This window comes from Danio aesculapii, chromosome 2, assembly GCF_903798145.1.
Source record: "Danio aesculapii chromosome 2, fDanAes4.1, whole genome shotgun sequence".
In the NCBI taxonomy this organism is placed as follows: Eukaryota; Metazoa; Chordata; class Actinopteri; order Cypriniformes; family Danionidae; genus Danio; species Danio aesculapii.
In genome coordinates, this window is record NC_079436.1 from 15,571,023 (window position 1) to 15,597,066 (window position 26,044).

General features: G+C 35.5%; 1 protein-coding gene across 2 annotated transcripts in view; it reads left to right on the forward strand.

Moving 5' to 3' along the window:
• The first annotated feature begins 1,634 nt into the window (after window positions 1–1,634).
• vps4b (vacuolar protein sorting 4 homolog B) overlaps window positions 1,635–26,044 on the forward strand; it is a 37,534-nt gene continuing 13,124 nt past the window's right edge. Inside the window, exons 1-3 of one of the 2 annotated variants that reach the window (XM_056473464.1) lie at window positions 1,635–1,719; window positions 17,901–18,012; window positions 18,142–18,242. In XM_056473464.1, coding sequence (XP_056329439.1) covers window positions 1,699–1,719; window positions 17,901–18,012; window positions 18,142–18,242 — 234 coding nt within the window. In that variant the 5' untranslated portion in view covers window positions 1,635–1,698. Of the gene's footprint in view, window positions 1,720–17,900; window positions 18,013–18,141; window positions 18,243–25,833 lie in introns of those variants that run through there. The other variant, XM_056473473.1, reaches the window with a different exon arrangement.

A 26,044-nucleotide genomic window follows, 5' to 3' on the forward strand; every position in this document is an offset into this window, starting at 1 on the left:
TATATATATATATACTAGCCTATACTCAAGTACATTTTTATCCATGTATTAAATAAAACTGCCACTTTTTAAATTCATAATAGCATAAATATAAACATATTAAAAACTTAAAGGCTAGTTTACATATTTTACTATCATTATTAAAGTTATAATAGGAAATAATTTTTAATTCGATACAACACATGATGTTAGACTCTGATCTCACTCAGATATGCAGTTAAAATGAGTACATTCATTAAGTGGTTCTGTCACTGTGTTTAATCCTGTGAAAAACTCACGAAATATTCTCACAGTTGCTGTGGTTGTTAAGGGGCAGGGAATGGCGCAATTTAAACAAAAATGCACCAACTACACCACTGATGCACACACACACACACACACACACACACACACACACACACACACACACACACACACTTATTTTCCATTAAAGAATCAAAAAATAAAATAGGATACACAAACACCATAAATTTATTTTCGACAAACTCAAAAATCCCACTGCATACACCCAAATTTCAATACACAGTATACATTTTCAATGATTGTTAACTTGCTTCTGAATATAGCCATGCCATTTGTCTTTTACTTTCTTTAAGCATAATTTCTGTCCATACTCCACGCATTGACCACCTTCTTAAAAATAAATTTCTTTTCTGTTCTGATCTGATCTGATCTTAAGCCTATAGGCAAATATCTGAGAAAGCCCCAATCAGAGGCCACATTTTTATGATGTTTAATGTTCTTGCAAAGTATTTTATAGTATTTTGAAACTACAAAAATACAAGACACTAAAGTATTTTGACACAAAATAATAAACCATTTTCATTAACCCTATTAATTGCAAATTACAAAATACTATTTTGCATTTGAAATACATGTATCATAAATGCTGCACATTCCTTATATTATATTGAATTCACATGTGCTTCAAAAAAGCGTTACTCATTCATTTTCTTTTCGGCTTAATCCCTTTATTATTCAGGAGTCGCCACAGTGTAATGAATCGCCAACTCATCCAGCATCGAAAAATCAAGTTTCAGTTAATACATCATGACCAATGTTACTGCATTTTAAAAACCACATGGACTTAACATGTATTATTGAAAATGGATTTGTCAAACATCTTACATATGAGTGTTAATTCTTTAAAAAGACACGTTACTCACAATTTTGCAAGCATTTGCTATACCTTTGGCTCAGAATGCATTTTGAAAAAAACACTGAATTTTGCTTTAAAACTTCTTACAGTACATTATTACACATCACAGTTAAGATGAAAATGCATTTAGGACGAATAACATTTAAATGATTATTTTGCTTTATCTGCCTGTATGCATTGAACACATCAGTTCATTTTGAGTAATATATTTTCAATTTAATTTAGCAACTTATAAATTGTTACAATTTGTATGTAATTTACTTATTCAAACTATTATTTGAAATGGCAAATATATTCATGTATTCAGGCCTACATTATACGTTACATTTTAATTTTACACCAAACTACACTCATTTGTGAAGGATTTTACTACTTACATGCTTCCACAGAGGGTGCTGTTTCTTGTTTTTTTCAATTATTATCATGCCTGATCTGTGAGTCGAGTGGGTGTTAACAACATACTGTCAGACTCGATACTGTCAACGCCAGAAGTACCGAAACTGAGTGCGCGGACCTCAAACAAGACAAATCAGCGTAACATGGAGCCTACAAATCTACAGGTACTGTAAATATATCCATGCAGAAATCATGAACGGCTTAGATACAAGACGAAGTGGTGAAATTTGTAGTATGTAATTAATTTATTCTCGTGATTTAATTTGTTGTTTGTAACAACTTTCAAGTCAGCTTTATTTCTATAGCGCTTTTTACACTTGATAGATTGTGTTAAAGCCGCTTTACATAGATGAACAGAAAAAATAAACAAAAGCCGTAGGCTACTAATATTTAAGACGATGATAATGGCACTCACATATCAGACCTGGTTGTATAATGCTTGTGTGGTAGTGACATGGCTGTAGGCCTATGTTTTAAAACCTAGTGAGCTACCTCCTTAGCCATCATGACGTGATAAACACCTATGATGCTTACAAATTGTGTGTTGGCAGGCAGCACCAATTTTTGAACTGCATGCATGTAAACTGTTTTCTCTTAAATGTTTTTTCCTGAATATTTGCATGCATCTCTCTTTGCGTGGATACACATTCTAACCTACAGATGTGCAAGTTTTGTCTGTGACTTCACATTTTTTAGTGCAGGTGTGTGAATGGGTTTTGCACCATATTCATTGCAGCAGTAAGGGCAAAGAACGTTTTTTTATTTGTGATTCGTCCTATAGGATTTGTGGACCTGGATAAAACCATAATTGACTCTCCTATTGTCTTAGTTTTTTAACATTTAATTCATTCATTTTCTTTTCGGCTTAGTCCCTTTATTAATCAGAGGTCACAACAGCAGAATGAACTGCCAACTTATCCAGCATATGTTGTACGCAGCAGATGCCCTTCTAGCTTCAACCCATCACTGGGAAACACCCATACACTCTCATTCACACACATACACTATGGACAAATTAGCTTACCCAATTCACTTATAATGCATGCCTTTGGACTGTGGGCGAAACCGAAGCACTCGGAGGAAACCCATGCGCACATGGGGAGAACATGCAAACTCCACACAGAAATGCCAACTGACTCAGTGACGAACCAGTGACCTTCTTCCTGTGAGGTGATCGTGCGACCCACTGCGCCACCGTGACCCCCTTTAGCATTTTAGTGAAAATAATAATAATAAGTATTTCCGATAGTGTTGATAACACTGGGTTGATAACACAGGGTCAAGTGCATTGAAACCTTTATGACACTGATGAAGTTTAGATCTTGGACAACCTGTAGATTATGGCTGACACTAAAATACATCCACCATGGAGAATAAACTTTCTCACACATAAATAAATAAAATGGGTAAACTATTAGATTAATGCTCACTAAACATGTTTACACACATTTTGTATCAGATGAAGATGTTACTGTTATGCTACTTAAGTACGAATTAAACTAAATAGTCTACTCCGACTATTAAATCATAGCTCATTTCTGAGTATATAATTTCTGCTAATAATTTTTGCTAATGTTTTAAGTACTTTATTGTAGCATAGTGCAATAGCAATCTCTCCACAACATTTGTGCATTTATTTATTCTTATACTTATGACATATCCTCGGCCATCATGTAATTTTGTTTTATTCGGCACACTGTACTGCAATGAACATTGATTTATACACTTACATACATTTTTTTAAAGAAATATGCCTTACAAAGAAACAGGGCCATTGTTTGCATGCATTTATACGTTCGGCAGAATTCACAAGTTTCCCCTTTAAGAGTTCAGAGCTGGAAGTAACAGTGTGGTTTTCCTCTTTGAGGCTAGGTGTTGATGAGAAGCATAAAAAAGTTATCCGTTCACAATGTTTTCATCCAACATTTGATATCTCTTGTTTTTATTCGTCCATTTAACTGCCTACACCATAAAACATACTAGTTTTTAATAAGATATTTGAAAAATCATTCTTGTAAGCTCGACTATTTAGTACAAAATCATGTAAAAATCCTTAAATATTTTATTGATATTTATTTATTTTTTCATTCTTAATCAAACATGCCCTTAAACAAACATTGCAGTGTTTAAAATAAATACAGAAATATTATTATTACTTATGCATGAGTAAATTATATACAAGTATATACTGTACTTTAAAATGTAAAAAAAGTAATAGTCCTTCACATGTGATCAATGTATATAAACTATTAATTGACTGAATTTACAGAAAAGGTACTATGTTGTGAGGTATATCATTATCAGGATTTGCGATGACATATATTGTGAATTCTGTCATATCATACAACCCTATGTCTAACCCTATTCTATTATCTGCATCATTTGGAGAGACATTGTCTATTTAGAACTGATTATGAAATAAAAATAACAGTTTCCTGTGTACATATTTAGGAGGGAAAAATAAGTAGCCATGTACCCTAAAGTAACACATTAGGGAACATTCCTAATTTTATGATGAACAATTAAGCCATGCAAAATGTGTGACAATGTGTGGAGAGACCCCCGTCATGATTGTGAAGCGCTTTGGGTGAATGGTCATACACGATAAATGCACTAAATACACATTACATTACATAACATTTAACTACTTTTACTTGATTACAAATCTTCAGTTCCTATGTCACCTCTGGTGATATGTTACAATATGCTTACATTTTTTGGTCATTTAACAGTAACAACTGTTATAGTGGCACCTATGGTCTGATTTCCACAAAAAATTGCATACTGATTGAATATGTCATAAATGCTCAATTTTATGACTCTTTTATAGATCTCTAAAGGGAAAGATTTGTTACTTATTAATCTAGGCAGTCCAGAGATTTATACAGCCCAGGGTTTGTTGAGCTTAAAGGGCACCTATGGGCACCTATATACTTTTCAAGCTGTTTGGACAGACATATGTGTAGGTATAGTGTATAGACCGTCATATTGGGGTGATATAAACAAACCCAGTCGTTTTTTTTTTTTTTCAATTTAAAAACAGAAAAACGGTGGACCAATTGGAGCGGTTTTAGACCGACCGCAACTTGACGTATGACTGCGATCCCCCCGCCCACTGAATTGATTGACAGCTGCGTATTAACATGCCCGGTAGTCACGTGTATAATCATATCAACAAGAGAGGACGAGAGCAAAGCAACCGGGAACAAAAGGTCTGTTCAGTTTGCTAGGATCATCAATCATCATCAAATATGATCAAGAAGTTTAAAGTTTAAAATGTTTTAAAACAGTGCATGTGTGTAATGAATTACAGCGATTTACTTCAGCTTTACTTCATTAGCACAGCCGCGTGTCAGGACAGTTATAAAAAAAGACTTTTCAATCCTGGTTTGTGGACGTTAAATCAGGTTTATTTTGTACATTAACATAACAGAAATTCATACAGCGGTGGAGATAAATCCTTTCCTGTCACATTTACGAGCAAAAAGAGTGCAAAGCTAAATGCACGTGCTGTCTGTGTGTGTGTGTGCGTGTGTGTGTGTGTGTGTGTGTGTGTGTGCGTGTGTGTGTGTGTGTGTGTGCGTGTGCGTGTGCGTGTGTGTGTGTGTGTTTGTGTGTGTCTGCTGCGCTGTGTATGTGTGTATTTGTGTGTGTGCGTGTGAACTTTGTAACGACATTGTAACGGATCACACTGGATCACATGGTTTTTTGAGTCATGGGTCAGATGGTTTCTTTGGATCAGCAAAGAAGACCCTTTTCACAATGATGTCACTTCACTTCCCCCTATTGGCAACGCAGTGTATTTTTAGTTCCGGTTCACCTTTGAATAAATGGGATACTTCTTTGGAAAATGCACAACTGAAAATATTAACATTTCACATTGTGATTTAAATGTTATAATACTTCTTAAAGTATTGGGCATGTGTCCAAATATTTCTCTTTCTATGCTCAACTCTTTCTGAGTTTGAATATGATTTTTTAAGTTATTAAGAATAGGAATAAGTTATTGTTTATCAAGAAAAGTATGTTGTTTGCAACCTTTTCAATTATTATTTCAGTTTATTTCCTCAGTAATAGATTTTTTTTTACTTTGATGCTGCTATAAATATAAATGTATATTATTTGTTATATGTAAATGTTCCAGCATGAGTAAAATTTCTAATTCAATTTTCTCATGTTATCTGGTAACAAACATTTGACTATAAATTAAATCAGTTTAATTATTTAAGGATGCATTAATGCTTTCAGTTTCTACATTTGAATGAAAAGAGTTCTTTAGACAGTGTCCTGCTGCTGCCTACTGGGTGGTTTTAATTTAATACATGCACTACCTTTAATTAATATTAAGTTACAAATAATTTTATAATCTTATAATACTGAATTAAAATGCAGTCTTCTTATTGTTAGAAACTGCCTTTGAAATTGCAAAATAGCCATTTCGCTCTTTAATGAGCAAAATAAAAGAATACAAATGTACCTGGCGTTCCTTTAGCTGTCAGGGTTGTCATCCGTCCCAGCTATTGATATCCTTCCCTGTGAATCGTCAGTCCGATGTAGCGTCAGACCGAAATGACAACACTGCTGATGGAATGAATCTGGCCTCTCGAACAATCTTTCACTCTCTGTGGTTCAATAAGCTCTTTCAATGTCCCAAAACTGCAATCTTGTTTCTCGTACCAAATTCCAGATGAATACAGAGCACCCATGAAGCATGGTGCTATAGGTCTTACTTCAATAGTTAGTTCTAGGAGACAGTAACATTAGGCTATAGTGTAGCAGTGATTATAGCTAATATATGAGTGATATGCAGTTATGAAAGTATTTTTTTTTTCTCAGAGACAAACCTCTACAGTCTCTCTCAGTACAAAGGCAAGGTACTGGAGCGGTTTTGGGCACTGCGGAAAGAGCTGGAGACATTTCTTTTGAATCAAAGGAGTGCAAAAGCCAAACCATTTGTGGATTTCATGAAGAATGAAGAAGAAATGGAAGTTGTTGCTTTTATATATGAAGCTCCAGGGCAAAAACAGCACTGTGTGTGACCTCATGTCAGCTGTCCGTGCTTTCCAGAGGAAGCTGGAGGTGTTCAAATGTGATTTACAGCAGAACTTGCTTCACTTCCTAAGATTTTGGATCAGACTGCAGGAAAACATCACCATCACAATTATGCTGAATTTCTGGAAAAAACTGATTCAAAATGTCCAAACTCGATTCGAAGATTTCCCTCTGGGAAAGCATGTCTTGTTGTGCATAGAAAATCCATTTCTAGTCAAAAGTATTGCAGAATTTTCAACTGAAGCCATGAAAGTCTTCCCATGGGCAAATGCTGCTACTTTGCAAACAGAGCTAATTGAGCTCCAAGAAAACCTAGCACTGCAGGAATCTCTCTGTAACCCTGTCACCTTCTGGACTTTTTTGTTGGAGTTCTCTATTTGGAATTTGAGAGTTACTTTTCCGGACCTCAGACTGAATGAAAACTTGGCAAGTGGACTTTTAAAAAATTTGTATTTGAGTACCCCGGCTATAGTTGATACGTATGGACTTCTGGACTCTTCGATGATACCAGCAGCTATAAGATTCTATTAAATACCATCTTACATCATCAATATTGGCTGGGGCAATGTGCCTTGAAATCTTTCAGAAAGGGTGATTTTCATGCAGTATAATCTGATGGGTGACACCTTTAGCCAAACCTACAGCCAACTCCTGTGTTGAAAAACCTTTCTTTCGAAGGATGCATTGTAGGCAGTAGGTATGTTTAAATCACCAAATTTAAACAAGTCTGGATTAATCTCAGACTCTTAAACTCCATGTGCAACGGTAACTGTGTCGGTAGGGTATAGATGGGCAACTACAGTCCCTGGAGGAAGTGAGAGTGCTTTGCTGGTTTCATTCTGAATCAATATCCTGTAATTATTCACATCTACTACTGATGAGGAAAGTACAACAGGGGAAAAAGCAGCCCAGCAGGAAGGGAATCAACAGGCAACATTTTAATAAGAAAGATATCTTTCCTTAAGGGTTTGTCAGACTCAATTTTGCATAAAGCATATCGCTCACCTTGTGATGAGACATTAAGCCTTCCTGGGCCTTTTCCATTTTATTTGACCCACAGGTTGGTCAACAGAAAGAGTTGTGGTGTCCAGGTGTGTTTAAATTCTTAGTGAGTGGGCACTGGGTGTGATATTAGTATCTTCACCATTGGTCAGTCGCTGAAAGAAACTAGCATTGGTTCCGATGATTATGGGGAACTGCTGAGGTCACTGTGAGTCTGGGCTGACTAAAGCAAGGATAGTAACAGTTTTTTCTGCCCCAGTAAGGGCAGCAGGGAATGTGACATTAACTACAATGCATCCTTTGTACGGATAATTGGATGAACTTAGGCTCCTGATGGATAGGCCAGAAAGGGGAAGTGTGGGCACATTTGACAGGTGTTGAGAATACCAGTAATCAAAAACAATATTGACTTGAGACCTGCTGTCCCACAGAGCATAGCATGGATGTCCTCCCACTTTTATTGCAATAGTAGTTGCATGTCCTATTAAGCCCTTGGGAAGGCCCTTTGTCTCACAGGTGTGTTTTTTGCTCTTTTTTGGAAAAACAAGCTCTATCCCCAGAATGGCTGTTGCTGTTTGGACCCCTCTTTGTTCCTTTAGCCCTTTTTAATGAACATACTAGCTTGTTGATTACAAAAGTCGCATTTTCAGGGTCTTGACACTTGATGATGATGTGTCCCTCCACACTGCACTGGTAACAAAAGTAGTCAGCTTTAGTTTTTGAAAGCTGGTGTCATGACGAGCTTGAAACAAGGGGTTGTGGTAACTGGGCATGGCTTCCTGAATCACTTTGACCAACCTTTATTACAGCTAGCTGTTGTTGCAACTGAAGTATTTGTTTCCTCAAAACTTGAACCTCAGTCCTTTGGCTGCTTAGTTTGGATCTGTGGGGCTTAATTGTCATGGATTCACTCTGTTCTTGATCATCATGGGTGAAGCAGACCCAATATTTAAATGGTCACTCTTTATCTGAGCCCTCAATTCTTGAATTTCTGCTTTAAGTTCAAACATAACAGTGGGACAGGCGCTTTCTTCTTCTTGCAAGTGTATGGGCTTTGCAGCAGCTGTGGTCTTACGTCAAGTGGCTTCCATCTCCTCAGCCTCACGAACCTCATTTAAAAAACTCAGGAAAGTAGGTGTGTCATGTAGTGTCTTTGTCCAAGGTGGATGAAAATTGGTGGGCATGTTCAACTAATGGTTCTAGAGGTCTGTAAGAATTTTGTAAGAAATTGGCCACCAATAGGCAATTTTGAGTTTTTGGAGTATGTAATTGTATAGTACACAATGTTTTGCACAGGCACACTTTTGGAGCCAAATTATTGTTTAATGATTTTATATAAAATATACTTGTATTTAGTATTTTCATATTGAGTGCTGGTTTTGTATGGTTGCTTGTTCTGAGTCCTCTATAGGAGGTGTGTACTAGGTGGCACAAGTGGCATATATTGGTGTTGTGTCAGAAGGAAAAGAGCTGAGCAGACATTTGATGTGTCCCAGATTGCATCCTTTCAAACTATATAGTATGCTATAAACAGTAGGACTGTGCAAATAATCGAAAATCCGATTTCAATTTCGATTTTGGCTTCTAATGATTATGAAAAAGCATTAATCGAGATAAACGATTCTTGCATCATATACCGCCCCTTTACAGTTGTACACATTTGTTTCTCTGCAAAGCTCAGTTCCAGATGAACATTACTAAAAGCATGTACTTTAATGTAATGTTTGCACCACGGGATGCGCATCATTCATTGATGAACATTCGATTCATTCATGTTTAAAAGTGCAAATGAGACCGCATGCTTCTGTGTGTGGGTGTACGCGCTCAGCCTCAGAGACGAGCGGAGCACACACATCTAACGCCATCTTAATGCGAGCACTTTAATGGTCAAATACATGCACATTTGTGTCAGAGCGCTGTGTTTAGTAAATATTCATATTAACCCTCATTTGTGTAATAAACATACAAGTTGAGAATCAAAAAACATGTGAAAGAGAAACCATATCATAGCTGCACTATTCTTAAAGTGACAGCACAATATTCCTGCTGCCGACTGTTTTTATTATCAATCAAGCAACAAATGAAGAAAATCTCTCACTGTTCTTGACTGAAGGACTTTTGTAGCTGAAGTTTTTTTTCCTACAGCGAAGATGCTTAAAGCTTAGTTTGTTTCATATTTTTATTCTATTGTATTTATTTCCCTTTCCTTATGTAGAGGGAGGAAAATAACTGTGCATATATACAGTTAAAGTCAGAATTATTAGCCTTCCTGAAATATTAGCGGTCCTTTATATTTTCCCCCCAATTTCTGTTTAATGCAAAGATTTACTTTCAACCCATTTTTAAACATAACAGATTTAATAACTATAATAATTTCTAGTAACTGATTTCTATTATCTTTGCTTTAATGTAAAATACATTATATTTTACTAGATATTTTCAAGATACTAGTATTCAGCTTAAAGTGACATTCAAAGGCATTCAAATTAGGGTAATTAGGCAAGTTAATGTATAACAGTAGTTTCTTCTGCAGACAATCAAAAATATATATTGCTTGAAGGGGCTAATAATATTGACCTTAAAAAGGTCTCAAAATATTAAAAACTGCTTTTATTCTAGCAGAAAAAAACAAATAAGCATTTCTTCAGAAGAAAAACTATTATAGGAAATACTGTGAAAAATTCCTCTGTTAAACATAATTTGGGAAATATATATATATATATATATATATATATATATATATATATATATATATATATATATATATATATATATATATATATATATATATATATTATATATTTTATATATATAAAAATTTCACAGGAGGGCAAATCATTTTGACTTCAACTGATAATCGTTTTGAATAATCGTGGTTAAAATTATGACCAAAATAATCGTGATTATTATTTTTCCCATAATCGAGCAGCCCTAATAAACAGTATGCGAGCTGAGTAGTATGTCCGAATTCATAGAGAAAGAAAAACAGTATGCGAGAAGTAGCCCAATGACCTACTATTTCCGGCGAGATTATGAAGTATCAATATAATGGATGCTACCCTATCCCATGATGCCACGTGGGGGAATTCATGAATTGAAGTTAAGGGATGCAACTGACGTGCGTAGGTCACGTGATACTGACAAATGGCAGATGTAGTACGTCCGAGTTCCATTCATACTACTCGCATTCATACTACATAGAATGTACTTTCTAACGGTAAATTCAAATTCAAAAGTAGTACCTACTTAATTGTCATGTGGTCGGGTCTTGTATTTTGTATTTAGTTTTGTCTTCCTGTTTCCTGCCCTGCTTCCTGCCATATGCTCCCTAGTGGGTGTGTGTCATGTTCTCATAGTTTAGTCTTGTCATGTGCTTCCTTGTGTGTGTGTCATGTTCTCATTGGTTGGTTATGTCTTGTATTTTGTGCTTCATTGGTTTTCCTCATTGTCATGTCATGTGATCCAATGTTTGATATATATATATATCCCTTGTTAGTGAGTCTCTTGCTTTGCCATGTCACGCTATTTGTTTATTTCTAGTTTTCCAGTGCTTATTAAAAAGATTAAATTCAATAAAAATTTTATTCAAAATAGGTCTATTCTATATTCAGGCAAGCATTAACCCAGAATATGAATGCAACAGAGGAATAAAACTATGGTCAAAAATGTAAAAAAAACATAAAATAAATGAAAGCTGCAAGCAGCAATGAAAGGGACCCTGCACCTGGGTTCACCGCCGCCAGGTGGTCTTAAGATGACAGAGTTTACAAAAGCAAACAATAATAATTTAAGCTGAAATATAAAAAAAAAACCTGAGAAAATTATTTATGCCAAACTTCCTTCTGTCAGCAGGTGGCGCTATGACTGTGACACAATATTGGCATGTAGATGTCCTCAGGAGAGGAATCTCATTGAACATGTGAATTTTCAGGCAGATTGGACAATGTGTGGCTGATTTATAAGTACTTCCTCTTCCATGGCAAAACACTAAATTTGTCAGTCCGCCACGGACTCGCCCTTTGTTGAAAATTCTAGATCTTCACAATTTAACATCACAAAGGTCTTTGGATTAGACTGAGAAAACTTAGATTTGATAAAATTTCTAGAAGGAGTTTGTTGCAATATAAAACATGTCATTTCTTGTTGTCAGCAGGTGGCGCTATAACTGTAACTGAATATTGGAATGTAAACATGTTCAAGTCAGGACTGTTATCAAACGTGTGGATTTTGAGGCAGATCAAAGTATGCCTGAATTATAACAACTTCCTGTCTTGTGGCAAAAGAATCAAAAAGTTGTGAGGCTGCCATGGACACGTCCTTGACGAAAACTCTAGATCTACGCAATTTAACATTGCCAAGGCCTTTAGATGGCAATACCCAAATTTTGGTGCTGATCTGAAAAAATCCCTAGGACGAGTTCGTTAAAATACAAAGCCTGGAAATGGCTTTGAAATGGCTTTTTTTTGACAGAGGAAGTAAAAAATATCTCACTTTCTGTTGGGTTTGAGATTTTGCTCCAAGAGACAATTTTGTAGGTTTTGGCATGTTTGATGTGTGTGCGTGTTTTGGTGTGTGTGTGAAACATAGCTTGGGGGCTTCATCAAATTTGTATATTTGACACTGTCTAGTCATTTTGCCATACCCACTTCCGAAACCTATACCAAACGTAAATTTTCGCCTTCTGGTATGTGTGCTCAGTTTTGTGAGTTTTCAAGCATATTCAAACCCTCAAAAATATGATTCATTTTAGGGAACAGGGAACAGCGACTCTCTTCAGATCAGCACGCATGATCGCGTTCATCAATTTTGCTTAAACTAAGCGTTTTAAAGTGTATTTTACAAGCAAGGCTTCTGACACTGCAAAGTGAAGTAGATGATTTACAAAAGTGTTGTGTTGGGGGGAAACACATCAAGGTTTATGACACATTTGAGGGCTCAAAGGCAGAAGAATGCACTGTCTCTGACATCATATGGCACTTACAATGAGTACGTACATGGACACCAATGCTCCGATTTTAATATGATTTAGATAATACTCTGATTGAGTCTAGACTACCATGTGAACAGGGATTTTTGATAACCTTAAAAGGACCACAGACGCTTGCGTTGCGAAATGCGGAGTTTTTTTTTCTTTCCATTTAACGCCGTGAAGAATCGAGATCAGCCGACTGCGGAGAGACAGGCCTCTCTCTGCACGCTCAATGTGTTACGTGCACTCACTCTCTCGGGCACTAGCTCCCTCTGCTTTCTTGCGCACTCACTCTCTCTGTCATGACGGTGCTGTGTGCATTAGCCTAGTTCCCCGCATTCGTCAGAGGTTGACGCCCAAATTGACACAGGTAATAGCGATTTTAACACTTTTTATATAGGAAGTGCTCGGCTATGCAGAGACCATAATTAATCAAAAATCTAGTGTACATAGTTTTACCTGCAGTTTTTACAAATTTACAAACAGTCGGCAAGTACCAAAGAACAGATGTAACACATTGATCAAATGTAGTTTTCAGTCACGCTCATGTAAGTCGTATTCAACTTGTCTAATACGCTTATTTCACGCGGCCGCCATTTTAAAGAACCAAAGCGAGGCTGTGGTGGGAAGAAACGCGGAAGTATAGGACCAGCACTGTAAACATTGCAGTGACATGCTGTGGACTACAAACCTCCAACTGTTGCCGAGATTTCAAAATACAGATATGGTGTAAACATCACTTTAATATCAGTCAGTACGTTTAATTTAAACAATTAAAAGCAATTTACCATCAAACAACATCACAAGCTCTGTAAGAGTAATATGCTCAAGTGTCCTCCTAGGCTTCAGTTCATGGCAGCAGGTAAACAGAGGGGACGCTTCCCTGCTTCAGCCTATGTAACTTGGTGAGCGATAAAAACTGCAGTCCTCTGTAGCACACCCTCGTGTTGTCCCGGTACTGAAGTTTTAAAACAGTCTAATTCCCGCTAAGTTAAAATTGAAGCGCCACTGAGCGCGGATGACTCGACTGATCTTCACGGCTGCTTTGCGATCCAGTCTCCATGTATCTTGTGTTTGCACTCAGTTTACCGCTCTTCACCCAGTGCAAACACAGATACACGGAGACTGGAGCGCAAGCGCGAAACAGCCATAAGGATCAGTAGAGTCATCAAGCAGATCGCTCGGCTGTGTTTGTGCTCGGTAAACAGCGGAGGGTGAACTGATGACCTTCTCGGCCAATCACAAGCATATCTGTTGAGCACGTGAACACAATGGCCAGTCAGCGCTGTTTTAAGAAAGCCATCAACAGTGCTTTAAATGTTAGCGGGAAATTGACAAATTTTCTTTTAATTCAGTAACGTGACAAGTCTAATATAGTGAAAGAATCAGTTCATTAACTTGAGTTTGATAAATGGCATCTAAAACGTGTGTTTGGGAAAGAAAACGTTAGCTAACTAGTGCCGTTTCCCTTAACTTAGCTGAAAATGAGCTCTGATATCCCTTTATATTTTCACCATTCATTCAGAACAGACCTTCGGGTCACTCAGAAGGCGGTGAAATGATAAATTTGTGTCTCTTTCTATTCGCTGATAAGATATACAGCCAAGTACACAACGTTCTAATGTAACTCCCAACGATTTCGCTTTTAAAAATGGCAGCCGCGTGAAATCAGTCTATTACCCTAACTTGCATAATTAACCTAGTTAAGCCTTTAATTAAGTAGTATTTAACTAACTAGTAACCAGTATCTTGAAAAGTATCTACTAAAATATTATTTACTGTCATCAAAGAGAAAAGAAATCAGTTATTAGAAATTAGTTATTAAAACTATTATGCTTAGAAATGGGTTCGAAAAATTTAACAGAAATTGGGGAAAATATACAGGTGGCTAATAATTATATATTTATTTTATAGTCTGTTGAAACACAGCAGCTTACATGTGCTCCACAAGGAACAGATGAAGACGGTTAATGCCAGACAGGAAATCCACAAAATAAAAATAAAAAATACTCTTCAATTATGCTACAAAATCAAGTATTAAGAGTTTTTCAAGTGAGACCATAGTTATTTTAAAGTCAAATCGTCAGTTTATGTTTAAGGAAAGCGCGTTTTTACAAATGTCGAACTCTGAGCTCCAGGCAGTCAGCAGCAGCTCCACGAATTTCACGCCGAGAGAAGCTTTATAATAACCAGACCATCTTAGAACCTTTGCATCTCTGTTGTTGAAAGCGTGATGTATAATTAATATTAAAATGTTCTCTACCTGTCTGGATATGTTTTTTTTTCTTTTGCAAAATTAAAAACTCTACATATTTAACAGCAAAGATTCCTGTAATTCCTGCTTTGGCTGCTTTTTCTTCAAAATGCATCTTATGTACGCTTGAACTGGTGTTTCATAAGATAGAGTTTTGTGAACGTTTTGTTTCATGTGTATAGACTTTAATGTGTTTTTAATAATCGTAACATTATTCTACTCAAAGCAACGGTTGTCTATTTGTTAGATCAATTCCATGAGATCAATTTGCCTAGTCTAATAATTTGATTCAAAAGAGGCATAATTACACAAATTACTTTAGATGTTCAAAAATATTTATTAAATGGATTTTATAAACACAACATGTTAAAATTAAACAGAATAAAGTGTAAAAGCTTAAAGTTGATAGGAAATAAAATAAGTTATCTTTAATTCCATTAGCCAATCTGTAAAGTAACATATTGCTAAAGCATATTGAATTGATATGGTACTTTTAATAAGATTTGTATCTTTATTATAAAATGTAGACCACGGAAATTCCAACACAATCTCACGGTAATTCGTAACTTTTTGATTTATGGCTAATTCGTATGAATTCGTACGATCTAATTCGCACAATTTAGTAAGTACTAAATTTGCTCATCCGCCAATGACGGTTGGGTTTAGGGGTGGGGTTAGGTGCCACGCCTCCTTTTTAAAATCGTACAATTTTGTACGACTGAACTCGTACAAATTTGTACGAATTAGCTACTAAACTGTCAAAACGTAAAATACTTACGTTTTCTCGTGAGATCAGGCTGGAAATTCTGCTATACTGTAGGTAGCCCAGCTTAAAGGTAATGTAAACAGAAAGCCAACATATGTACAGATCCTCCCTCATCAGCGAAGTGGTAGAAAGTAGACAAAAGAAACATGCGTGACTGGGAATGTGACTGGAAACACTACAGGTGTTGCTGGGAATGTCTTATTTGTCCACCTGTGATCGGATTGAGAAAATCGTATGTTAATAAAGTTAGCAAGTATAAACAGCAAGCACATCATCTCTCTCTGTCTATCTGTCTGCCTGTCACTGCTAATTCAGTGGAGGGGCTAGAAAATCTAACAAGTCAAAACTGATGAAAAATTTGGACAAATATTGTGCTGCAAGAGTAAAACTAGTTTAAATACCTATTAGCAAATGACCATGGAATAAGTGGGATAATCAACGGGTTGCCGTGCATTAAAGTATTTTAATGCTTTCACATCGTGCATTAAAATCCTTTAATGCACATCAAGCTGTTGATTATTCCTTACATATACAGGGGCACAACTGCACATTTACTAAGGGATATGCTGGATCAAGTTTTGCAGAGCTTTAACAGAATTCAGTTCAGTTTCCACCTGGGGTCACTCAAAGGCTTCAGTGTAATTTCCACAAATTCTTCCAGAATGTTTCATCTCTTGTCTGATGAAGAGAAGTTTGTATACAGTATCTGAAGAGCCCCCCAAAAAGTTAAATAGTCTCTGTTAGAGAATGCTGCATCACATAAAAGCAGATTAAGGAGGTGGCTGCAACAGAAAATTAGTAATGCCTCTGCACTATTCTCAAGAATTAAGGCTTGGACCCCTTTTGAAGCCTACTCATATTGGAGCCATTGACGTAACTCTGCACACGACAGTTAATTATTAACTCCAATTCTAAATTCTGCCCAATCACTTGAATCAGATTCTCCTCTAAGCCTTTACCAGTTGTGTCATTCACAGCAGTCCTGTCTGTTTTCCCTTTTCTGATGTCATACGGAAGATGATGCTCTAGATTTTGCGAGACAAACAATACATACATTTATACATTTGCAATACCCTGACCTGCAATGTAAGTGTGTGTGTGTGTGTGTGTGTACAGGAGCTGGGGGGGGGGGGGGCAGTCCTACCTGTTCTTTTCATTGGCTCCATATACATTTTCCATATACATCATCTTCATGTCTAAGTAAACAAAACAGATGTATTCTAACATTTAATCTGTAAAGTCTAGAATAACTTAATATACAATGTTTCTTAACATAATTAAAATAGATATAAATTACATATATACAGTTGAAGTCAGAATTATTATCTTTATTTTTTTTTCTTTTTTAAATATTTCAGAAATAATATTTAACAGAGCAAGGAAATTTTCACAGTATGTCTGATAATATTTTTTCTTCTGAAGAAATTCTTATTTGTTTTATTTTGACTAGAATAAAAGCAGTTTTAAATGTTTTAAAGACCATTTTAAGGTCAAAATTATTAGCCCCTTTAAGCTAATTTTTTTCTCTCGACTGTCTACATAACAAACCATCGTTATACAATAACTTACCTAATTACCCCAACCTCCCTAATTAATCTAATTAACCTAGTTAAGCCTTTAAATGTCACTTTGAGCTGTTTAGAATTGTTTTCAAAAATATGTAGTAAAATATTATTTACTGTCATCATGGCAAAGATAAAATAAATCAGTTATTAGAAATGAGTTATTAAAACTATCATGTTTAGAAATGTGTTGAATAAATCTTCTCTCCGTTAAGCAGAAATTAGGGAAAAAATAAACAGTGGGCTAATAATTCTGGCTTCAACTGTATATTATAAAGATGTAAATTAATTAATTAATTGTATTTTGGGGCTGCACAAAGTGCCTTAAAGAGATATTTGCTCAATTTTACTCGGCCTCAAGTGGTTTCAAAGCTTTGAGTTTCTTTATTCTGTTTCAACACTATCTAATATATTTTGAATATAGCTGAAAACCTGTAGCCATTGACTTCCATAGTAGAAAAAACAACTCATATGGAAGTCAGTGGTTACAGGTTTCAAGCTTTCTTTAAAATATCTTCCTTTGTGTTAATCAGAAGAAAGAAAGTGGTTAAATGATGTGTGAGTAGAAGGGTAAGTAAACTTTAAGATGTACACATCTCACATATTACGATTATGCATGTCACATCTTACATTTATGAGACAGGAGAGTTAATGTTTAGTAAGCACAATTGCACATTTTACAGTTGCACAATTACAAATACAATTGCACAATTACGCATTTTATTTGCTCTATTTTACAGAAAGCCATAGCTATAGCTCAGAAAGCTTCAGAGGAGGACCAGGCTGGACATTTTGAAGAGGCTATCAAATCATATCATCATGCGGTGAAATATTTTCTGCATATAATAAAACGTGAGTGCACAAATATAGCATAAATGGCATAAATATAGAATTAGTTATAACTATTTGCTATGACCTCTTGTAATTGTCTTTTTGTTTTAACTAATTTCTCATTGAACTCATCTATTTTAATACATTCAGGTGAACCTCAGGGTAAGGAGGGCAATCAGAAGATCAGAGAAAAGTGTAAGCAGTATCTTGACAGAGTGGAAGAGCTTCAAGACTATCTTGATAAGAAAGAGGTTAATATAAAATTATCATTATCTTTTTGTGTATTTATTAAAACATCTAAGCAATCTGAATCAAAGTGATTTAGCTTGGCTTTAAAAAAATATTTGACAATAATTGCAAGTTGTCCTGTTTCCTGATCATGTTAAGTATTGATAAAAGATATGTTTATGGCAATTCATTAACAAAAACCAGGCATTAATGACTTAATGTTTCTTGTTTTTTGTTATTTTACCTACTCTGAGATAAGTAATGCACTGATGCATGGTGGTGGTAGCATAATTATGCAACATTGACTGGAAAATATTCTGAAATTAGCTAAATAAAAATAATTCTCAAACCATTGGTTTTGTGCACTAAAATAAAGATAGATGGAATATTGACATTTTTAGCCATATTTACAAATCTCATTTTTACAAATTCCCATTTTCACTTGCTGCTTCTAAACAAAATGACAATAAATACTGTAATATGTGTGCCTCACACAATGAGGGCTCTAAATGTTAAGGTTCCACTGAAAGAAGAGTTCAGTAGATATTGACATTATTGGCATCATTTCATATTTTAACTTAGTGTCAGAAATAAAGAATGGGATATATGCTCTGCAAGTGTTTTTCAGCCATTTATTTTATTCATTTAGTATTTTAAGCGTAAAAGGAGATGAAATTCATTTTACGCTTCTGTCAAATGAGGTTGATGTTTGATTAATTTTAAGTTGTGTTAGAAAGTGACCAAAAATTCAATATCGAGCCAACATCTTAAAGCAACATCATATTATCATCAAATACTGACATTTATTCATCAGGTATGACAACCAAAAACCAACGTCTGATGGACGTCATAGTAGTAACGTCCACACAACGTCAAATTATAACATCTATAGATGTTGATATTTGATTGATTTTAAGTTGATTGTTGTACAATGATGTCCGGCTGACGTTAAGTTATGACGTCAACCCGATTGTCATTTCTAAACATAATGCAAGGTCGCCACAAAGTTGCGGTACAACATCAATCTGATGTCATGTTGACGTCTTGTGCCTGCTGGATGTTTAAAGGGCACATAGGTTACCCCTTTTTTCATATTTAATATAAGTCTTTTGTGTCCCCAGAATGTGTCTGTAAAGTCAGATCATTTATTATAGCCCATCAGATTATTTATTATAGTTGTTTGAAGTGTCAATATTATAGCTGGAAAAAAGTTGTTGCTGTTTTTTTGTACTGGGCCTTTACGGCTAGTCCTCTCCGCCCACCGTTCCCACGTGCCTGTCAGCAATCGCCACCCTCGGCTGCCTCAGGAAGTAGATCTCACTTAACGTTTGTGAGAAATACTACAGTAAGAACTTTAACAATCAGTATTTGATGCATTTTTTGCAACAATGAGTCACACACACAATGTCATTACGAAGTTCACGCACACACACACACACACACACACACACACACTCACACACACATAGCGCAGACATACACACACACATAGCGCAGACACACACACACATAGCGCAGACACACACACACACACACACACATAGCGTAGACACACACACACACACACATAGCGCAGACACACACATACACATAGCGCAGACACACACACACACACACAGAGATAGCGCGTTAAGCTTTACACTCATTTTGCATGCATACAGTATGACACTGGTAATATCCACCGCTGTATGAATATCTGTTATGTTAATGTACAAAATAAACCTGATTTAACGTCCATAAACTGGGATTGAAGCATCTTCTTTTATAATTGTTCTGACACGTGGCTGTGCTGATGAAGTGAATCTGAAGTAAATAGCTGTAATTCATTACACACAAGCACTGTTTTAAAACATTTTAAACTTGTAAAACTCACTCTTGATCACGTTTGATGATGATTAATGATCCTAGCGAACTGAACAGACCTTTAATTCCCGGTTGCTTTGAGCTGATCCTGTCTTGTTGATATGATTATACACATAACTACCGGACATGTTAATGCACGCAGCTGTCAATCAATATTGGTGGGCAGGGGGACCGCACTCCTATGTAAAGTTGCGGTCGATCTGAAAACCGCTCCAATTAGTCCACCGTTTTCATGTTGTTAAATTTGAAAAAAAAGGACTGGGTTTGTTTATTTCACCTCAATATAACAGTTTATACACTATACTTACACACATTTCTGTCCAAACAACTTGTAAAGTAGATTTTTCACCATAGGTGCCCATAAAGGCCATTTCGGTCATCATACAGTAAAAATGTCATCTTCTTATCAGTGACATGCATCTACAGTCAGTCTCTGGGTCAATGCGTACAAAGATTTTTAACATCTTCTTGAACACTTTTAGTGCTTTCAAACAGTTTTCTGCAATTATAAATCTCCCATGTCTTGAGGTACTATATTATCATGCGATTTACCTTCTATGTGCGATTTGATTGGACAGGAATCGCAGGTCTGATTTTTCTAATCCCCATAGACAAAAAAAAAAAAAAAGTAGTGACTGCAGGTCGAAGGAAAGTACTAATACAGTACTAAAAATGTACTCAAGGGAAAGTAAAAGTACACATTTTTAAAACTACTTAGTAAATTACAATTCTTGAGAAAAACCACTCAATTACAGTAGTTTGAGTATTTGTTATTTGTTACTTTACACCACTGGCCAAGCTGCAGAGGCAAGGTGCATGCAGCTTTCCTAAATTCACGTTGCACCAGACACTGATGTCAAACTGGTAGACAAATGTAAACATGGCAGGGAGAACAAGTAAATGATCCAGACATGACGTTACATCATATAACACTTAGCAATGTTGCATAGTATAAACTGTAAATGGTGATGAATCATTTTGTTAGTAAATATATATCCACCAGACCTCACAAAAATAAAAATACTGTCTGAAGAGACTGATTCAAAAAACAAATTTTAATTTGATGCTGTAAATGAAGGAAATGAAGACGATTGAATTTTCAAAAAAATACATATTTATACCCAAAGAGTCTACAGTGGTACCTAAAAGGTGCATATTATTACCCAAATGTACCTAAAAAGTACCTTTGAAGTACCATTATGGACCCTTCAGGTACAAATATGTACCTTTTGAAAAGGTACTGCCCCAGTGTCAGCTCCTGTACCTTTATTTCTAAGAGTGTACAAAATCATTCAACAATTGATATGTGCTCAATGCTGAAAACATCCAAAGCAAGATTAGTGACATATGGTGGACCATGAGGAAGGATGATATACATCCCATATTTGGACTAAATATTTGGACTAAAAACAACTATACAGATGGGAATCATCAAACGTGTAGCAAATTACATCACAGTATAATGACACTGAAGACTGATATGCTAATGTTCCTCTATATAAAAGAGGAACAACCAATCAAACATATATCTGATGCTTATCTTGTTGTACATCCACATAGATGACTTGAATCAGATGGAAAATTGGGTGCCATTGAAAGGGTGGTGGAGTGTGCGGGACAACAGTATGGTCACTATGTGGAAACTGGAAAAGAAAGTCAGAATAAGCATTCACTGAAACATTTGAATTATGCAGCTGATAGAGAACAAATATTGAGGAAGTGGTGGTCCTAAAGTATTCACTTGAGACAAATAAATTTTGACAAAGAGTTTTGAACTGCATTTTAACAGTAATTTTAGAAGAATCACACATTTGGAGAAATATTTCAATGAATTATGTTCCAAACCTTTCAATACTTGAACAGTGTTAAAGTGATTGTGGATGACATATCTAGTAATGTCAGAAACACTTAGAACCTATTAACACTATCCACGTCCATATTGACATTTCATCTAGCGTTTCTGAAAAGATTTTCTCACTATACCTTTGAAAACAAACGCTCAGGTGACAAGGTAATACATCTATTGCCGCCATATTTTTGTAGTCTCTTTTTCCTCAAACAGATGTTATTTTTCTCTGAGATGGATCATGTTAACCTGGACATCCAAAAGTTCTGTTGCCAATCCTCTTGAACAACTTCAACATTCAAAAACATGTCCCACCAGGCACTGGTTCTTCCAGGTTTAACCCAAAATGTCATTCTAAATAACTTGAAATGTAAGCAGCTGGCAACTGCTCTAACAGCAACAGCTTGATTTTTGTCAATGTAGGCAGCTGCTGTATTGAAAAATCCAGAGTTTAACTCCACAATGACTGTTAAAATGGACAACAATGCAAGCAAATTTTCCATTTTAATGTCCGTGTTGTATACAGGTCATCAGGACTGGTCTGTTGTCTTTCAGTAGTGTTATGTACATGTGACAGGGGCTTGGCAAGTAAGGAAAGAACACGCAATGACCCAAAAAGGGAGCAAATGTGAACAGCCAGGCCTTCATTTTCAGATCTCTGTTTTGCCTCCTCATAGATTACAGAAACACACCTTTGAATATCCTCTAATCTTCACCTCAATTGTTTATGGGATGTAGAACTCAGAAAGAGCTACCCACTGCACAGATATTGCTTACTCCACAAAGCATAACTGCCATACACAAGTGCTGGTGATTATGTGTGCGTACAAAAAGATGCACAATGGAATTCGACAAAGAGGTTTGAAGTATGTGAGACACCACATTCTTAAATGGTGAAAAGTGATGGTAAATAACACAGACACAACAGAAGATATCTAATACAGACCATGAACACACACCTACAGCGGGAAGATTAGATTTATTAAGTGAGACCCTTTATGGTGGATTAAGTTGTGTTAATAGAAGAGTGTTGAAAAAAGTTTATAAAGCTCAAAATCCTTATAATAACGTTTATTTCAATACAAGCAAATCCATTAGGAACGCTACACTTTCAATTCTAAATTAAAACACGAAGAGATAAATGGTTAAATATATTATTACTTTAGTGAAAGTGATGCAAAACAAATATTAGGTAGTTTGTCTGCCCAAAGGTGTCTCTAAAAAAGTTGTCTGCTTAATGCAGAAATTTAAATGGCTGGATGCATATGTGTGTGTGAAGAAAGGGAGATGAGAAAGGCAGTGAAAGCCCTGACAGCAGCTGAAATTTTACAGTACTTCTTCAGCAACCCTCTGCCCTTCGTCATTGTAAATTAATATTAGCTGCTTCAGTCCAGCATCTTATCAGGATGATGAAGATAAAACCAGGGTGGACATTTCAGCAAGACAATGATCCAAAAAACAGTCAAGGAAACTCTCAAATGCTTTCAGAGAAAGAAAATCAAGCTGTAGAATTGGCCAACTAGTCACCTCACTTAAATCCAATATAAAATACAAATTAAAGATCAGATTTGATAGACCAGACCCAAAGAACCATCAATATTTTTACACTCTGTTGTAGTCTGTGAAACTCACACCTAAGCAATTCATGTGGCTTCATTCTCTATATGATAAGTGTCTTTAAGCTGCCATCACCAAAAAAAAAAGCCTTTTATATAAAGTATTAAATACGTTTTAGTAGTTCAGTACTTTGTCCTTGTGTCATTTCATTGTTATTACACATAAAAAAATTTTTTTGTTTTGTTTTGTTTTGATGTTTGTATTGTTTGAGATTTTACCAAAAACCTGGTTCAATTCCATGTCAACGGCTCCCTAGAAATATTATTCCCTGTCCCTATTAGAAATATTATTCCCTATTGTCCCTGACATGTTCAATACTAATTTTACCGCTGTATCAACTTTTGTAGGCTCAACACAATAGCGTCAGATTTGATTTAGATAAAATAGTTCAAGCTATATTAAAGCATTTTAAGAATTAAAAAATCAACCTATAATAAAATTGATTAAATAAATAATTTAATGAGCATGAGCAAATGGCTTGTGGTTTCATAGTGTCGCATTGCAATTAGTTTTATTTCACATGACATATTTCAGGGCTCTACACTAAGAGGTTACCAAATTTTTCTTAAGTTAAAGCAATGATATTGTCAAGAATGATAATAAAATTATATTAACAAAAATACTTGTAAGCAAAAGAAAGCAGGTGAAAAACGTACTGGGTGATAATGAAAGGATCATCCACGCACAAAGGCCATAAATAATTTATTCAAAGGATGATTAAAGTGACAGCTGCTGCTTACAAATTTTAATTTTTTTAAATTAAAAAAAATCACAAGCTCTTGAAAGGAGCAGGACACTGGGTGGACGAGCATCGCTTTTTGTCCAGTCCATTTCAAAAAGAACGATTGCACCATGTTGCGGGTGCCTGTAAACATCTGCTTGCATTACATAACTTGTGCGAGCAACACTAAAGCCCTCGTCAGTGATTCTGTGTCTCACTTTATACATGGAATAATGCCCTCCCAGTGAGCTACACTGACTTGCATGGTCACAAACAAAATGCTTTTAAATCAACTGTTTTTTTTTATCTGTGAGGTTTGTTTGACTCGTGAGCCTCGACTGGGTCAGTTGGCATTTCTGTGTGGAGTTTGCATGTTCTCCCTTGTTGGCGTGGGTTTCCTCTGGGTGCTTCAGTTTCACCCACAGTCCAAAGACATGCACTATAGGTGAATTGGGTAGGCTAAATTGTTCGTAGTGTATGTGTATGTGTATGAATGAGAGTGTATGGGTGTTCCCGGCGATGGGTTGTGGCTGGAAGGGCATCCACTGCGTGAAACATATGCTGGATAAGTTGGTGGATCATTCCGCTGTGGCGATCCCAGATTAATAAGGGGACTAAGCTGAAAATAAAATAAATATATAATATATATTTATACAGTTGAAGTAAGAATTGTTATATTATATTATAGATATATTATAGAATTACATAAATGTTATAGAATTATTATATTTTTTCTTCTGGAGAAATCTTATTTGTTTTATTTCAGCTAGAATACAAGCAATTTGTTTAAAAACCATTTTAAGGTCAAAATGATTAACCCCTTTAAGCTATATATATTTTTTCGACTGTCTACAGAACAAACCATCGTTTATCAATAACTTAATTACCCTAACCTGCCTAGTTAACCTAATTAAACTAGTTAAGTATTTAAATGTCACTTTAAGCTGTATAGAAGTGTCTTGAAAAATATCTTGTAAACGATTATTTACTTTCATCATGGCAAAGATAAAAGAAATCAGTTATTAGATTTAAGTTATTAAAACTACTATGTTTGGAAATTTGTTGAAAAAACTTCTCTCTGTTGAACAGAAATTGGGGGAAAAATAGACAGGGGGGCTAATTTATTCATATATATATATATATATATATATATATATATATATATATATATATATATAATATGTAAATATATATATATATATATATATATATATATATATATATATATATATATATATATATATATATATATATATATATATATATATATATATATATATATATATATATGTATGTAAATCTTTCGCAACTAGCGGAAAAACATCTCAGCAAAAACAACTCTGTAAACATGTTTATGTAAATCTCTTCTTTCTTTTATTTCCATTATCTCTCTTTTCTCTCTGGCAGCTAATGTTAAAGTGTCATGAATATGTCATGAATATGTAATATCTATTGTTCCTGTGGCACTGAATTAAAAAGCCAAAGAAAAAAGTTTTAGGGCGCGCCGAATGGGTGTTTATCACTCGAATGACGCATGACATTTTTAGAACACGTGAGCGTGGAGGCGGAAGTGACATTCGACGTTTCAATACGGAAGTATTGTTTTTCATCTTATACTCAGCGATCTCAAAAACATAGGTAGCAAAACGCATCAAAACTTTACAGTCGCTGTAGTTTGTTTGTAAAACGTGTTCGTTATTATTTGACAGCATAACACAGTCTTTATATTTCCGAAACACGTAGTTCGTTTTTTATTTTTTTCAGCCCCTATGGCTGCC